The sequence below is a fragment of the Salvelinus fontinalis genome, chromosome 31 (genome assembly GCF_029448725.1).
Source record: "Salvelinus fontinalis isolate EN_2023a chromosome 31, ASM2944872v1, whole genome shotgun sequence".
Lineage (NCBI taxonomy): Eukaryota > Metazoa > Chordata > Actinopteri > Salmoniformes > Salmonidae > Salvelinus > Salvelinus fontinalis.
This window is the reverse complement of record NC_074695.1, coordinates 20837118-20854842: the sequence shown is the minus strand read 5'-3', so window position 1 is coordinate 20854842 and position 17725 is coordinate 20837118. Positions and strand designations below refer to the sequence as shown.

Below are 17725 nucleotides of genomic sequence, written 5' to 3'. Positions count from 1 at the left end.
GGTTATTCTCTAACGAGGGAGCCTGATGCTTTGGTTTATCCTCTAACGAGGGAGCCTGATGCTTTGGGTTATTCTCTAACGAGGGAGCCTGATGCTTTGGTTTATCCTCTAACGAGGGAGCCTGATGCTTTGGGTTATTCTCTAACGAGGGAACCTGATGCTTTGGGTTATTCTCTAACGAGGGAACCTGATGCTTTGGGTTATTCTCTAAACGAGGGAGCCTAATGCTTTGGGTTATTCTCTAAACGAGGGAGCCTAATGCTTTGTGTTATTCTCTAAACGAGGGAGCCTAATGCTTTGTGTTATTCTCTAATGAGGGAGCCTGATGCTTTGGGTTATTCTCTAAACGAGGGAGCCTAATGCTTTGGGTTATTCTCTAAAGAGGGAGCCTGATGCTTTGGGTTATTCTCTAACGAGGGAGCCTGATGCTTTGAGTTATTCTCTAACGAGGGAGCCTGATGCTTTGGGTTATTTTCTAACGAGGGAGCCTGATGCTTTGGGTTATTCTATAACGAGGTAGCCTGATGCTTTGGGTTATTCTCTAACGAGGGAGCCTGATGCTTTGGGTTATTCTCTAACGAGGGAGCCTGATGCTTTGGGTTATTCTCTCACGAGGGAGCCTGATGCTTTGGGTTATTCTCTCACGAGGGAGCCTGATTGTCACGATCGTGTGGAGGATTGACGGACCAAAACGCAGCATTAGGAAAATACGCCATCTCTTTTATTGATGACCAAGGAAAACGAAACAAAAACTCTTACACACTAAACAAAACAATAAACGATCGTGAAGCTAATCAAACGTAGTGCACACACAGGCTACAAACGTATAACATAGACAATTACCCACATCAAATGAAAGCCTATGGCTACCCTAAATATGGCTCCCAATCAGAGACAACAGAAATCAGCTGTCTCTAATTGGGAACTCATTCAGGCAACCATAGACTCTCCTAGAAAACTAAACCAACATAGACACAGCTAGACACATGCACTCAACACAAACCCATACACTACACCCAACACCCCCTTTACCATATAATCACCCAAAACCGACAAAACACAAACATTCCCCCATGTCACACCCTGACCTAACTAAAATAATAAATAAAACAAAGAATACTAAGGCCAGGGCGTGACACTGATGCTTTGGGTTATTCTCTAAATGAGGGAGCCTGATGCTTTGGGTTATTCTCTAAACGAGGGAGCCTGATGCTTTGGGTTATTCTCTAAACGAGGGAGCCTGATGCTTTGTGTTATTCTCTAAACGAGGAGCTTGATGCTTTGGGTTATTCTCTAAACGAGGAAGCCTGATGCTTTGGGTTATTGTCTAAACGAGGGAGCCTGATGCTTTGGGTCATCCTCTCACGAGGGAGCCTAATGCTTTGGGTCATCCTCTCACGAGGGAGCCTGATGCTTTGGGTTATTCTCTAACGAGGGAGCCTGATGCTTTGTGTTAGTGCTTATGATGTCACGAGTCCATCTGTTCCGTTTGACCTTGAATTATGTGTCAGGGAGGTTAGTCTGCTGCTTCACTAACATCACTGTTGGTATCCTGCAGTGGGCTCCAAATGAGCAATGTGCAGAATGTTTCTGTTTGACAGTATGTGAGGGTATTAGGCTATTTGGCTCGTCAGGTGTCATGATATGGTTGTTAGCATATAGTTCATACATACTGTAGCTTACATCTTCTGGTATTAACTGTTGAGTAATAAACATACGTGAGAACCATATATCAAGTGTTATATCCAAGTTACTGATATGGGTTTGAATTTGCCTCAACAATGTTAACTCTCACCAGAAGCCCAAACCACTAGTGTACTATCACAATACAAAGGGCATTACCGTACACCAACATGACTGTCAAACCACTAGTGTACTATCACAATACAAAGGGCATTACCGTACACCAACATGACTGTCAAACCACTAGTGTACTATCACAATACAAAGGGCATTACCGTACACCCCATGGTGGCGGTGGGGTATTGGTATGGGCAGGCATAAGCTACGGACAATGAACACAATTGCATTTTATCGATGGCAATTTGAATGCACAGAGATACCGTGACGAGGTCCATACCTATAACGACACAAAGCGAGACCCAGATGCAGACACAGGAGGCAGATGGTTTGAGCTCTGAAATATATTATAATCCAAGGGATAGAGAAAAGGCAGGTCGGGGACAGGCAAGAGTTCATAGCCAGGGCAGAGTCCAGAACGGTACAGGGCGGCAGGCAGGCTCGAGGTCAGGGGCAGGCAGAGTGGTCAGGCAGGCGGGCTCGAGGTCAGGGGAAGGCAGAGTGGTCAGGCAGGCAGGCAGAGTGGTCAGTCAGGCGGGCTCGAGGTCAGGGGCAGGCAGAGTGGTCAGGCAGGCGGGCTCGAGGTCAGGGGCAGGCAGAGTGGTCAGTCAGGCGGGCTCGAGGTCAGGGGCAGGCAGAGTGGTCAGGCAGGCGGGCTCGAGGTCAGGGGCAGGCAGAGTGGTCAGGCAGGCGGGCTCGAGGTCAGGGGCAGGCAGAGTGGTTAGGCAGGCAGGCAGAGTGGTCAGGCAGGCAGGCAGAGTGGTCAGGCAGGCAGGCAGAGTGGTCAGGCAGGCAGGCAGAGTGGTCAGGCAGGCAGGCAGAGTGGTCAGGCAGGCAGGCAGAGTGGTCAGGCAGGCAGGCAGGCAGAGTGGTCAGGCAGGCAGGCAGGCAGAGTGGTCAGGCAGGCAGGCAGAGTGGTCAGGCAGGCAGGCAGAGTGGTCAGGCAGGCAGGCAGAGTGGTCAGGCAGGCAGGCAGAGTGGTCAGGCAGGCAGAGTGGTCAGGCAGGCAGGCAGGCAGAGTGGTCAGGCAGGCAGAGTGGTCAGGCAGGCAGGCAGAGTGGTCAGGCAGGCAGGCAGAGTGGTCAGGCAGGCAGAGTGGTCAGGCAGGCAGGCAGGCAGAGTGGTCAGGCAGGCAGAGTGGTCAGGCAGGCGGGCTCAGAGTCAGTACAGACAAGGGTCAAAACCAGGAGGATGAGAGAAAACCGCTGGTTGACTTGGCAAACAAGACGAACTGGCACAGACAAACAGAAAACACAGGTATAAATACCCAGGGGATAATGGGGAAGATGGGTGACGACAAGCACAAGGACAGGTGAAACGGATCAGGGTGTGACAATACCAGATACTGACAGTTTTTTTTTTACCTTATCTGTGACCAACAGATGCATATCTGTATTCCCAGTCATGTGAAATCCATAGATTAGGGCCTAATGAATTTATTTCAATTGACTGATTTCCTTATACGAACTGTAAATCTTTGAAATTGTTGCATGTTGCGTTTATATTTTTGTTCGGTGTAGTAATGTGACTTGTGATCTTTCTGTGTATTCGTCAGTGTGTGGATTGGAAGAGTATTTTGGCAGCTACAGTAGATCCTGGCCTATGCTAAACCATACAGTAGATACATGAGTTGATAGATTTATCTCTGTGGTTATAACCAACAAGTCTTCACAGTTAAACACTCTGGTTTTAATTCCCCAGTCCTGGACCACATTTCCCCCTCAGTAGTGACATGCGTGTTTAGTTGCATTCTTATGTCACAGGTTAACATGTGAGAATGTCCTCCACTACACCACACATTACCATGGGTGATACAGTATGATCCTGGTGGGGTCTAAAACCAACATGGTATGCTACAAGAGCTTCTCAGTGATATAATCACATGGACGGCCCATTCAAGGTTTTTATCTCACCAGTCCATTTACAAGCCAGAGAAAGTCCCTCTACTGTACACAGTATTTAAGAATGGAATCAACTTGTATGTAGCGAGATATATAATTTGATGCTCTGTATACAGACCCTACTTTCCTCTACCTACCCCCACACACACACTCATTCTCTCTGTCTTTCTCTCTCTTCTCTCCTCCCCTAGCTGGTGAAGCTATGCAGTGGGATGATCGAGGCAGGGAAGGCGTATGTCAGTGCCAACAAACTCTTTGTGAATGGGATCCGGGACCTGTCCCAACAATGCAAGAAGGATGAGATGATCTCGGTGAGGTTCAGTTGGATCCAGAATAAAGTCTAATTTCAAGTCTATTCAACACTCATCTATTGGTTAGGTTACAGCCTCATAACCTTGTTATTGTACACACTGACTGAATATCAATCACATACTACACATACCGGTACATCTATGTTTTCTGGATATGTAAGGCTCATCACATAACTGGTCTCCCTATGTACATACTACTAAACTCAGCAAACAAAGAAACGCCCTCTCACTGTCAACTGCGTTTATTTTCAGAAAATGTAACGTGTAAATATTTGTATGATCATAACAAGATTCAACAGCTGAGACATAAACTGATCAAGTTCCACAGACATGTGACTAACAGAAATTGAATAATGTGTCCCTGAACAAAGAAGGGGTCAAAATCAAAAGTAACAGTCAGTATCTGGTGTGGCCACCAGCTGAATTAAGTACGGCAGTGCATCTCCTCCTCATGGACTGCACCAGATTTACCAGTTCTTGCTGTGAGATGTTACCCCACTCTTCCACCAGGCACCTGCAAGTTTCCGGACATTTCTGGGGGGAATGGCCCTAGCCCTCACCCTCCGTTCCAACAGGTCCCAGTTGTGCTCAATGGGATTGAGGCCATCCTGTACCTGTCCTGCAGGTGTGATGTTCGGATGTATCGATCTTGTGCAGGTGTTGTTACACGTGGTCTGCCACTGTGAGGACGATCAGCTGTCCGTCCTGTCTCCCTGTAGCACTGTCTTAGGCGTATCACAGTACGGACATAGCAATTTATTGCCCTGGCCACATCTGCAGTCCTCATGACTCCTTGCAGCATGCCTAAGGCACGTTCATGCAAATGAGCAGGGACCCTGGGCATCTTTCTTTTGGTGTTTTTCCAGAGTCAGTAGAATGGCCTCTTTAGTGTCCTAAGTTTTTGTAACTGTGACCTTAATTGCCTACCATCTGTAAGCTGTTAGTGTCTTAACAACCGTTCCACAGGTGCATGTTCATTCATTGTTTATTGTCACGATCGTGTTGACATGAATGAGAGGACCAAGGCGCAACATGATATGAATACATCTTCTTTATTTATAACGACGAAGATGAACACGAAACACTTAAACAACACTAACAAAAACAACAAACGATCGTGAAACTTCAAACGTAAGTGCACACACAAACTACTTACGTCTACATAGACATATACATATACAATGACCCACACCCAGCTAAAGCCTATGGCAGCCTTAAATATGGTTCCCAATTAGAGACAACCGAAACCAGCTGTCTCTAATTGAGAACCCATTCAGGCAACCATAGACTTTCCTAGAAAACTACACACCCATAGACACAGCTAGATACATACACTCAACACAAACCCATACACTACCACCAACACCACCTCTACCATATAAATACCCCCCAAACACACACATACCCCATGTCACACCCTGACCTAACTAAAATAATAAAGAAAACAAATAATACTAAGGCCAGGGCGTGACAGTTTATGGTTCATTGAACAAGCATGGGAAACAGTGTTTAAACCCTTTACAATGAAGATCTGTGAAGTTATTTGGATTTTTACGAATTATCTTTGAAAGACAGGGTCCTGAAAAAGAAACGTTTCTTTTTTTGCTGAGTTTATAAAACATTTGGTTGAATGTCATGGGCTTAGCTCTACTTAATGCTTAGTCTTGGGAGTGGTTGGTGCTTTCCTGCTCTCTGACCGCATGCCTGAGTAAGTCTGTCTGTTAACCTGAATACTCTACTAATGGATTAGTCAGTGTCAGAGGAGGAATCAGGCCTGGAGTGGGGACTTACTATAGACTTACTACAGTACGTCTTGGCCAGGCTTTCAGGACCAGCGTCTCCAGTACTCTCTCCCTAAGAGCTGATTGTCCACCAACATGAAGGACTGCTAGTGCTTGGCTCCCCAATGGGTTTACCCTTATGTCTAATTCTGAGGATCAATGCTGCTCTTATTGTAATTTTTCATTGTAAAAATATAAAAGAGCCTGGCCTCCAGTGATGTTTCCCTTAGTGTTGTTCTCTTAATGTTATACAATATGGGGGAATAAAATCCTATTTTTTACTCAAAATGTTAGTGTCAACCAGTAAAATTGACCAATTTAAACTGAATTTGACTATTTGTGTATGTAAATTAGCTACTTTCATAAATAAAATGTATCAACATTTGCACTCTTGTATTTTTATTATGGCTCTTGGACTTGGCATGGCAGCATTAGCAAAGTGAACTGGATCTCTCTGTCTCTAATCTTGTTAAAATGCTGTAATACAATATTCTGAAGCTATTGTATCTTGTTTTCCTTGCAGGAGTGCCTGGAGAAGTGTGGGGAGAGCCTCCAGGAAATAGTCAACTATCACATGGTAAGTCTCTTGTGTCTTTCTCCCCCCCCCCCCCCTCTCTCTTCCACAAACTGTCCCCACATACTCCAGTCCAGATACTGTATGTCCATAGGGTCCAGGCAGCACTGAGCACAGTGATTTCATCACATCTTGAAATGCTAACATGGACAGGCATATAGGCCTCGCGAGGGTCTCCTATTCCCTTTAACGCAAGCCTGGGGGGTCAGTCTGACCTGTCTTTAAATGATTCAACATGCAGCATTCACAAATCATTCAATGTCTCTTTTTCTCGGTTATTTGATGGCTGTCCTGACTCTCTGTGGTCGTGTAACTATGACCATCTGCCAATCAGCACACTTTCTTGAAGGTCAATTCCACCACTTTTCAACCTGATCGTGGACTACAGGAAGCTGATCGTGTACTATAGGAAAAGTCTCATTAACATCGACAGGACTGAAGTGGAGACTGGTGGGGCAGAGACTGGGGGAGAGAGAGTGGAGGAGAGACTGGGGGAGAGAGAGTGGAGGCACGACTGGGGGGGAAAGACTGGGGGGAGACTGGGGGTGAGGCGGGGGGGAGTGGAGGAGAGACTGCAGAGGGAGAGGTTGGGGAGGAGTTTGGAGGGGAGAGAGTGGAAGAGAGACTTGGGGGAAAGACTGGGGGAGAGAGAGTGGAGGAGAGACTGGGGGGAGAGGCTGGGAAAGAGACTGTGGGAGGTGGGGGCTTATTGCCAAGTCTTAATGTAATTAAACAGTTACTTACCAGTATTTATTTGCACATTCCCTGGATAATCAGCAGGGGTACAGCAAATGTGACCATCCAGAGCTGTGAATCTGGAAGCTGTAGACAAAGCATTCCCATCCCCTTCACGTTCCCTGTAAGGACCAGCCAGGAGGGATTCTCTGGATCCTGGTCCAGGGGGGGGGGGGGGTTCTGCTACATTTAGATGGGATTCTCTACGTTAGTAGAATTCCCAAGTGGGATGACAAGATCATTTATCAACTTTGCATAAATTTAACACTAAATATCTGCATGCGCCGTTTCTGAAAATATGTTTTGGGGTATATTTTGTGCGTACGCAAAGTTTCTAAACGAGGTCCCTGGTCTCTTGGGCATGGTAACTGTTGATGGATGAGAGGACACAGTGGGATTCTAGCATTCCACCAAAAGCATTCCTGCAACCTTTCCATGCAGAGAGTTAGTGTTGTGGTTAGTTTATACTAGAGTTCGACCGATTATGATTTTTCAACGCCGATACGATTATTGGAGGGCCAAGAAAAGCCGATACCAATTAAATCGGCCAATTTATATATATATATATATTTGTAATTATGACAATTACAACAATACTGAATGAACACTTATTTTTACTTAATATAATAGATGAATAAAATCTATTTAGTCTCAAATAAATAATGAAACATGTTCAATTTGGTTTAAATAATGCAAAAACACAGTGTTGGAGAAGAAAGTAAAAGTGCAATATGTGCCATGTAAAAAAGCTAACGTTTAAGTTCCTTGCTCAGAACATGAGAACATATGAAAGCTGGTGGTTCCTTTTAACATGAGTCTTCAATATACCCAGTTAAGAAGTTTTAGGTTGTAGTTATTATAGGAATTTATAGGACTATTTCTCTATACCATTTGTATGTCATATACCTTTGACTATTGGATGTTCTTATAGGCACTATAGTATTGCCAGCCTAATCTCAGGAGTTGATAGGCTTGAAGTCATAAACAACGCTGTGCTTCAAGCATTGCGAAAAGCTGCTGGCAAACGCAGGAATGTGCTGTTTGAATGAATGCTTACGAGCCTGCTGCTGCCTACCACCGCTCAGTCAGACTGCTCTATGAAATATCAAATCATAGACTTAATTATTATATAATAAACACACAGAAATACGAGCCTTTGGTCATTAATATGGAAACTATCATTTCAAAAACAAAACTTTTATTCTTTCAGTGAATACTGTGAAAACTGTTCCGTATTTTATCAAACGGGTGGCATCCATACGTCTAAATATTCCTGTTACATTGCACAACCTTCAATGTTATGTCATAATTATGTAAAATTCTGGCAAATTAGTTCACAATGAGCCAGGCGGCCCAAACTGTTGCATATACCGTGACTCTGCGTGCAATGAACGCAAGAGAAGTGACACAATTTCCCTAGTTAATATTGCCTGCTAACATGAATTTATTTTAACTAAATATGCAGGTTTAAAAAAATATACTTCTGTGTATTGATTTTAAGAAAGGCATTGATGTTTATGGTTAGGTACATTCGTGCAACGATTGGACTTTTGTTAAATCACCACCCGTTTGGCAAAGTAGGCTGTGATTCGATGATAAATTAACATGCACCGCATTGATTATATGCAATGCAGGCTAGTTAACCTAGTAATATCATCAACTATGTGTAGTTAACTAGTGATTATGTGAAGATTGATTGTTTTTTATAAGGTAAGTTTAATGCTAGCTAGCAGTTTACCTTGGCTCCTTGCTGCACTCGCATAACAGGTGGTTTGTTATGATTGTTATGAAAACTTGAAATCATCCCAAATTAATCGGCCATGTCGATTAATCGGTCAACCTCTAGTTTATGCAGCATTTCACTGCAAAATAGATTAAGCTAGCTAAGTACAGTAGGGGTCGGATTGCTTGGTGCAGACAGAGTGGGTGGAAGATATTTGACCTTATATGATTGGAACAAATATCCCCCTGTCCCAACATGCCTATGCTAAGTGCTGTTGTGATCTTATTGTGTATACCCTGGTGTTAGATGTCTACTGTCAGGACATACAGGATATGTGTTTTACATTTCCCTGTTCCTCTAGTCCATAGAAACTCTATCCACCACCCCTGTTTCTGTCTTGGTAGATGGATCAGTGAACCTCTCCCCAGTTGGCAGGCGACAGTCTCTCTCTCTTTCCTCATACAGGGAGCACCTGTGTCTTCTTGGCCTAATTAAGACAATTTATCTCCAGCCGCTCTGCCTCCACACACACAGGCTGCTGTCACCACAAAGCAGCTACACATAGGCTGTTGTCACCACAATGCAGCTACACACAGACTGCTGTCACCACAATGCAGCTACACACAGACTGCTGTCACCACAATGCAGCTACACACAGACTGCTGTCACCACAATGCAGCTACACACAGACTGCTGTCACCACAATGCAGCTACACACAGACTGCTGTCACCACAAAGCAGCTACACACAGACTGCTGTCACCACAAAGCAGCTACACACAGACTGCTGTCACCACAATGCAGCTACACACAGACTGCTGTCACCACAATGCAGCTACACACAGACTGTTGTCACCACAATGCAGCTACACACAGACTGCTGTCATCACAATGCAGCTACACACAGACTGTTGTCACCACAATGCAGCTACACACAGACTGCTGTCACCAAAATGCAGCTACACACAAACTGCTGTCACCACAAAGCAGCTACACACAGACTGCTGTCACCACAATGCAGCTACACACAGACTGCTGTCACCACAAAGCAGCTACACACAGACTGCTGTCACCACAAAGCAGCTACACACAGACTGCTGTCACCACAAAGCAGCTACACACAGACTGCTGTCACCACAATGCAGCTACACACAGACTGCTGTCACCACAATGCAGCTACACACAGACTGCTGTCACCACAATGCAGCTACACACAGACTGCTGTCACCACAATGCAGCTACACACAGACTGCTGTCACCACAATGCAGCTACACACAGACTGCTGTCACCACAATGCAGCTACACACAGACTGCTGTCACCACAATGCAGCTACACACAGACTGCTGTCACCACAATGCAGCTACACACAGACTGCTGTCACCACAATGCAGCTACACACAGACTGCTGTCACCACAAAGCAGCTACACACAGACTGCTGTCACCACAATGCAGCTACACACAGACTGCTGTCACCACAATGCAGCTACACACAGACTGCTTTCACCACAAAGCAGCTACACACAGACTGCTGTCACCACAATGCAGCTACACACAGACTGCTGTCACCACAATGCAGCTACACACAGACTGCTGTCACCACAATGCAGCTACACACAGACTGCTGTCACCACAATGCAGCTACACACAGACTGCTGTCACCACAATGCAGCTACACACAGACTGCTGTCACCACAATGCAGCTACACACAGACTGCTGTCACCACAATGCAGCTACACAGACCGCTGTCACCACAATGCAGCTACACACAGACTGCTGTCACCACAATGCAGCTACACACAGACCGCTGTCACCACAATGCAGCTACACACAGACTGCTGTCACCACAATGCAGCTACACACAGACCGCTGTCACCACAGGCTGCTGTCACCACAGGCTGCTGTTGCCGCAAAGCAGCCCAGGAATGCCCCAGTCTGCACAACACAACCCTACCGCTGAGCTGAGCCAGGCTGGGCTAGGAAACCCCTCAGCACTTTTCTGTGTCCAGTCTACACACACACACATGCACACACACACACACACACACACACAAACACACACAGTGAGCAACCTGGAGGCATGTTAACTACAGACCTCTCTAGTTAAAACTCTGTGGGTTACTGACGCAGAGCAAGCAGCCACTTCAATCCTCCCCCAGGCTATCCATCAACATGTCAGATGGACATCCCATGAGGGTGTCCACTCTGTCAACCAGTAGTGTTTATGTCCAGGCTCTACAGGCCTTGTTGATAGGATTTTAATTATCCACGTGTCTGGGAGATTTCTTGGTTGCACAAGATTTAAATTCTCACTTGCTGTTTTGTGGCTTATTATCTTAGATGAGACAAAGCAGAACAATCGCCCACACACAGCGACAGAGAGAGAGAGAAAGAGATGTTGCTGTTTAGTGTTTTCCCTCTGCCTTGCCAAACTCTGCTGATTTACAGTGACAAAGGGTGGTCGGCACCCGTCTCCTAAGACACCGCTTCTTCTGAGAGCGACCCTCAAACCTTTAGAAGGGCCAGAAGCATAAAAAGCAGAAGCCTAACTCTCTGATTAGCATATTTATGGCTGGTTGGATGAGGCAGACTCTCGTGTAAAAAAAAAAAAAAGGAATTCCTTCGTTTGCTAATCAAGTGGGGCGCTAGATCTTGACCGCATGGGAGAAACACAATACACTTCCAACAGGAAGGACTGTCTGTTGCACTCCTCTCTCTGTCTCTCTACCTCTTTCTCTCCTTCGTTCTCTGCTCTCTCTCTCTCTCTCGTTATCTCACTATCTCTTGCTATCTGTTTCTCTCACTCTTCTCTCTCTTTCTCCTTCTCTCTCTTGCCTTATTTGGACCCAGTGCAGTTTATAGAGTAATAAAACAGTGTAAATACCTTGTGATTTACATCAGTACTCTGTGGTTACAGCTTCTGGTCTTAATTGATCAAAATGACATGGCTCATGGTGGTGTTAGGTTTGCCATGCTGACGTATGTGGTCTTAAAGTCTTAATAAGGTTATCTTGTGACGTCATTGTAATTGTATGTTGATCCACAGGTATGTTATTTTCCGTGTAGCAAGATCACTTAATGCTGTGTTCAAATCATGTGCCATAATTACTGTATGTGGTTAAGGAGGGTTTACTTTGGTCAACCCACTTTACATGGTCTCCTAAAATTCATCCCAAATCTGCGTTCTAATCCGGACACAGTCAATCTCCCAGCTGCCAATCACTCTGTCCCTCAATCAGAGAGAGGATGGGCCACCATCCACCCTACCTCTGACCTAACCCTGCTAATCGCTAAACACGGACATCAAATTCAATTGTGTTATGGGCAAAGCCAGAAAATAACAATTTGCTCTCTTCACAATGTACTGTTCTGTAGCTGTGGTAAAGATTCAGTAGTGCCGTCATATTTGTACCCAAAGCCTCTCTTCACTCTCTCGCTCTCTTCCTCCCCTCCCTTTCCCTCTCTCGTGCCCTTCCTCCCCTCCCTTTTCCTCTCTCGGTTCCTTCCTCCCCTCTATCTCCTTCTCTTGCGCCCTTCCTCCCCTCCCGCTCCCTCTCGTGACCTTCCCCCTCTCTCCCCTCCCCTCTCTCTCTCTTCCTCCACTCCCACTCTCGCTCCCTTCCTCCCCTCCCCTCTCGCTCCCTTCCTCCCCTCCCCTCTCTCTCTCTATTCCTCCACTCCCTCTCTCGCTCCCTTCCTCCCCTCCCTCTTTTGCTCCCTTCCTCCCCTCCCTCTCTCGCTCCCTTGCTCCCCTCCCTCTCTCGACCCCTCCCCTCCCTCCCTCTCTCGCTCCCTTCCTCCCCTCCCCTCCGCTCACTCTCTCTTACTCCACTCCCTCTCTCGCTCCCTTCCTCCCTCCCTCTCTCGCTCCCTTCCCTCCCTCTCTCGTTCCCTTTCCCTCTCTCGCTCTCTTCCTCCCCTCCCTCCCTCCCTCCCTCCCCCTCCCTCCCTCCCTCCCTAACTCCCTCCCTCCCTCCCTCCCCCAGTAACCTATTTTACTGCAGCCGCAGCATGGCATGTATTGATGTGAAAGCTGAATTGTGATTATATGAACTATTATGATTGTAAAAATGAAAAACAGCAATCACTGTGAATGTCCTTAGAATAAGAGAGGAAAAGGGGGATTTTGAATGAAAGAGAGGATTTGTGGTGTAGTGTATGTGAGTGTGTTTGTCAGCACGTGTGTTATTCGTCTCACAATACTTGTATGTGTGGAAAGGGTGATCTCAATTTGTATTTGCATTGAATTAATTTGAGAATTCATGTTATAAATCCAGTCCTGTATCGCCCCCTGTTGGTTGAGATTGTATGTTACTGAAGGATGATCAACAGCACTGTAAAATCAGAAACCTCTCAGGATCTACATTTGTGGGCACAAAATAAGTTACATACATGCTCAAAACCTCTAACTCCACATTTGTGACCAACACATGCTAATGGAAGCTCCTTTTTGTGTTTCAGATTCTGTTCGATCAAGCCCAGAGATCTGTGAAGCAGCAGCTGCACAATTTTGTGAAAGAGTAAGTTTAAAACAATGTTGTCTCATGCTGTCTCTCCTAAATAACTATGTAGCTTGAGACCATTTCTCACACATCCAACGTCTCCTTGTTTGGCCTGGAAGCGTTTCTGATTTATGGTGTTGGTGGACAACATCATAGGTGTGAAGCAGACAGACTATCCCCAGTCTCAGGGCCTTTTACCTGGGAAAGGTCAGGGGTTATGGCCCTGGTCCGGTTTCTGTCTTAACCCCCCAGGAAAATCTGGGGTGAACTGGAAGGGAGAATAAGGAACACGCGTATCTAACAAACTTCATTCTCCTTGGTGAATCTGTCAACCACAAACAGCATTGTCATTCCCAACCATGTGTTCCACTTACCCCTGTTATCTGGTCAGGTACAACTAAAGGAATCACATGAAGTGTCCCTTGTTAAACCCAATCTCACTGTCATCCCCAATTTCTCATTCTCAGGGATGTCCGTAAGTTCAAGGAGACCAAGAAGCAATTTGACCGCATGCGTGAGGACATGGAGATAGCCCAGGTGAAGAACGCCCAGGCTCCCAGGAACAAGCCCCACGAGGTGGAGGAGGCCACCGGAACACTCAGCATCACCAGGAAGTGCTTCAGACACCTGGCCCTCGACTACGTACTTCAGGTGAGACAGACAACATAACCAGAGTCATACATGGACTCAGATAGATCCCTTTGGATCCTGTAGGTCTAGAATAGAATAGAATATAGAATATAGAATATCTCAGCATGGTTATAGCTTGGCATGCCCACATGTTGTCTCCTCTGTCTCCGGACAGTTACTCAATTTGCCTCTGGGAACAGAGTGACTGATGTGGTGTGATCGCTGTAGCTTCCTCTGTCTGCAGTATGTATTGTGTCTGCCGACACTAACGTCCTCTCTGCTCTAATTTGGAGTGTGTGTGTGTCTGTGTGACCCTGTTTGGTTTTAATTGAAAGTGGCTGAAGGCAGAGAAGGTCACGGGTGTGTCTGAAGATTTATTCTAGAGACCTCTCAAATGTAGCGCAATATCTCATTTAGGTTTGCATCGTTCTTTAAGATAGCCAATGAGCTGAATTTCTGAATTCTTTGTTTTATCCCTAAAATGCCAACATGATGACCATGATTAGTTCATATATAGAGCATCACAGTATCATGTTGATTTTTAGTTCATAACATACAACAAACTGAGAGACAGGCAGGACTGAAGGACACAAATGTCGTATATTGTTGGTCACTATACTGACAACAGTGAGGTGTATCTATTGTCCACAAGAGGGAGATGTTTCAATGCACAGTAGTATCAGATAAGACTGTTACTCACCTCTTCCCCTCTTGCAGATCAACGTCCTTCAAGCCAAGAAGAAGTTTGAGATCCTAGATGCTGTAAGTGCCCTTAACGTCCGATCCATCACTATAGAGTACAGTGCTGTAGAGTGAGTGTTTTGTTGTTTTTAAAAACACACCAATAATGTATTGCTTATATTCTCCTGTCTGTCTGTCTGTCCCCTGCAGATGCTGTCCTTCATGCATGCCCAGTACTCCCTCTTTCAGCAGGGCTACAACCTGCTGGATGAGATTGACCCCTACATGAAGAAGCTGGCTGCTGAGGTGAGCTTCACCACCTCCCTCACCATCCTCATCCAGAGCCGCAGACAGCCTACTGCTGTGCTGTTAGCCCCTAAGCCCTGCGTCCTGATTGGTATTAGATTGGTTCTGATTGGAAATATCGACCCAGACAGAGTTGCATCACCAATGGATGCTCTGTCCGCTGCTGTGCTGTCTGTTTACATAACAGTGCATTAGCCTTCTGATTTGACTGTGGGAAACTTCTGACGTTATCTGTTAAAAGATCCCTGAATGTGCTGGGTGGTCGACGTAGCAGATACAGTGTTAGTGAAAGACTTCAGCAGCATAGTATCCTGTCAGGGGGAATACATGTACAATATGCTGAATAGTGAAACAGACCTGAGTCAGTGCTTCATTACACAACATTGACCTCTCACACGTCATTGCGTTTGGGCTCTGGTAGTTCAAAGTGCTGTAGTCAATTGCTGAGCATCACTCTTGAATCAATCTGACTGCTATGTTGGAATTGCCCATGCTTAAAATGAAGCGCTTCCATGGATATTCCTTGGCTTAAGCTCTTCTCTACTCACACATCTCAGCTATGTTACCAACCTCATCTGAGTGTGTTTTTTTAATCTTGTTTCCAGTTGGATCAGTTGGTGATTGACTCGGCCATGGAGAAGAGGGATATGGAACACAAGCACGCCACCATACAGCAGAGGGTAAGCAAGCAGCTATTTCACGTTTCTCCCTTTCCTCTGGAAGTTGGCGAGGTCTGGGTCTGGGACTGACTTTGCTAGCCCGTAGGGTATACTAAAAAACAGGACCAAGGCGTTAGCCAAAAAACAAGCTTGAAATGGGCACGATCGAATTGATTCAACAAGCAAGAACACACATCTAACTTTCGCTTTTATGACGAACCAGAAGATCAGTAGTTATTTCTGTTTGCTTGTCAAAGTTAGCGGGCTAACTCATTGATCCTAATTTATAGTATACCCCTCTGGTTCCATACTGCAGTGGCTCCCAACTCCGTCCTTCAGTACCCCCAAAAGCACACAATTCTGTTGTAGCCTCAGATAAGCACACCTGATTCAATTTGTCAACTAATCATCAAGCCCTACATGAGTTGAATCAGGTGAGTTTATCTGGGGATACTACAAAAATTTGTGCTGTTGGGGGTACTGGAGAACTGGATTGGGGAAACACTGCCATACTGTATGTGCCATAGCCATGACTCCTCTATCGTTGCCATGCACCATACATGTATGGCTTGATAATGATGGAAGAGGTGTAGGGGACTAGGTCTAGGTCTTCTGTGAGTTGGCCATGTCTGTACTGGGGTTGGGCTGGGAGTTTGGCTGTGTTTTAGGGCACACATTACACGTCAGAGCTCCCTCCAGTCCAGTGAGTCCTGTCTTCTGCTATGACTGGGGGATTAGGAAGGAGACTGGTGAGCGTTTTGATTAGTCTGCCTCAGAAAGGCCGGTCATTGATTTAAACTGTTAAATCAGGTGGAATGAAGTGCTTTAAGAGGCTAATAATCCCAGTTGTGTCTACTGTAAATAACAATGCTCAGCACTTTTGGTATATGCTAGGCTAGCTAATCATTGGGATTTGTGGCCCGAACTGTGTTTTTTAAATCCAGTAAAATGCGGTGAAACTGACAGTTAACAGACAGGTACATTTGAGGAAAAATCTAAATAAAATTGATTTCAAGAGCGTAATTTTAGTTGAGCTCTTATTAAGAACTTTCCATTTCATGACATGTCAAATGTGGGAAACAAACACATAAGGCAATAGTTCCTCAACACTCAGGAAGTCTGTCCTGTCTGTCCATATCTGTTTGTGCTGTTCTGCCAACTCCTACAACAATGACCGTAGGAAAGACAGCCCAAACAGATCTGGGACCAGGCTAGTCCTGTCCTGGTTGTGAATGTATAATCCCTGGCCTGTTGACTGGGACTTCCTGAGTTCCTCATGATCTCCATATGAATGAGACACTATAGGGTCCAGTCTCAGGGTCCAGAGCCCCAGGAGCAATACTAATTTACCTCAGGAAGGATCAGTAGCCATCTGTCCATCTGCCTGCAGACCACCAGGCAAGCAGCCCTGGAAACCCCACTCACACCAGGCCACTGCCCGCAGTCTGCAGACAGACAAACAGGAGAGTGCAGAATGGTTGTGGGCCCAGCAGTTATTGATCTGTTTATGCCCTGAAGACCAGTGCTTCTAAACACAAGCATCAAACTAACACATTCCACTGGCAAGTGGTAGTTTGTGTTAGTTTGATGCCTGTGAAAATTATGTCAGCATCTGATCACAGGTAAAATGTAGGCTCGTTTTAAAGAAGAGCTCAAATATCAGAGATAGTAGCTAGGTTTACATCTAGATTTTCATGTGAATATTCTAAAAACCAGTGGTATGTTTCCACCAAACTGAGGTAGTGGACACAAAATGTACTTTTTCGCTTACGTTTTCATGTACCGAATAAAAATCAAATGTTCAATTTGTGCCCATCGCCTTTTTTCAACTCCACCGATAATTGTTGCGTTGAATAGCAAATGTGCCAACTCTGGTTTTGGTACATGCGTTCCAGCCAACAGTTTGCAGAAACAGTGCAGGTAGGCTATGTGGATAGTCTACATGATGAGATTATGGATAAGAGTGAGAATATTTCTAGTTGTCAAATGGCAGTCAAGCATCGATCATCATGTCACCAGAACAAGACCCTCAACATTTATTGGAATGATCATAATTCATTTAATCTGTAGCCTAATTTAAACTGCATGGTTTTCCTGAGTCATAGTGGGAGGACCACACACC

The 17725-nt window shown here is 45.5% G+C and overlaps 1 protein-coding gene across 1 annotated transcript in view; it reads left to right on the top strand.

Annotated features, from left to right (window-relative positions):
* The window catches only part of LOC129829788 (arf-GAP with coiled-coil, ANK repeat and PH domain-containing protein 3-like), a 102151-nt gene that overhangs the window by 56416 nt on the left and 28010 nt on the right, over positions 1–17725 (top strand). The window contains exons 3-9 of the mRNA XM_055891710.1: positions 3893–4012; positions 6317–6370; positions 13287–13345; positions 13795–13978; positions 14675–14719; positions 14849–14944; positions 15550–15624. Of these exons, the coding sequence (XP_055747685.1) occupies positions 3893–4012; positions 6317–6370; positions 13287–13345; positions 13795–13978; positions 14675–14719; positions 14849–14944; positions 15550–15624 (633 nt within the window). The remainder of the gene's footprint in view (positions 1–3892; positions 4013–6316; positions 6371–13286; positions 13346–13794; positions 13979–14674; positions 14720–14848; positions 14945–15549; positions 15625–17725) is intronic.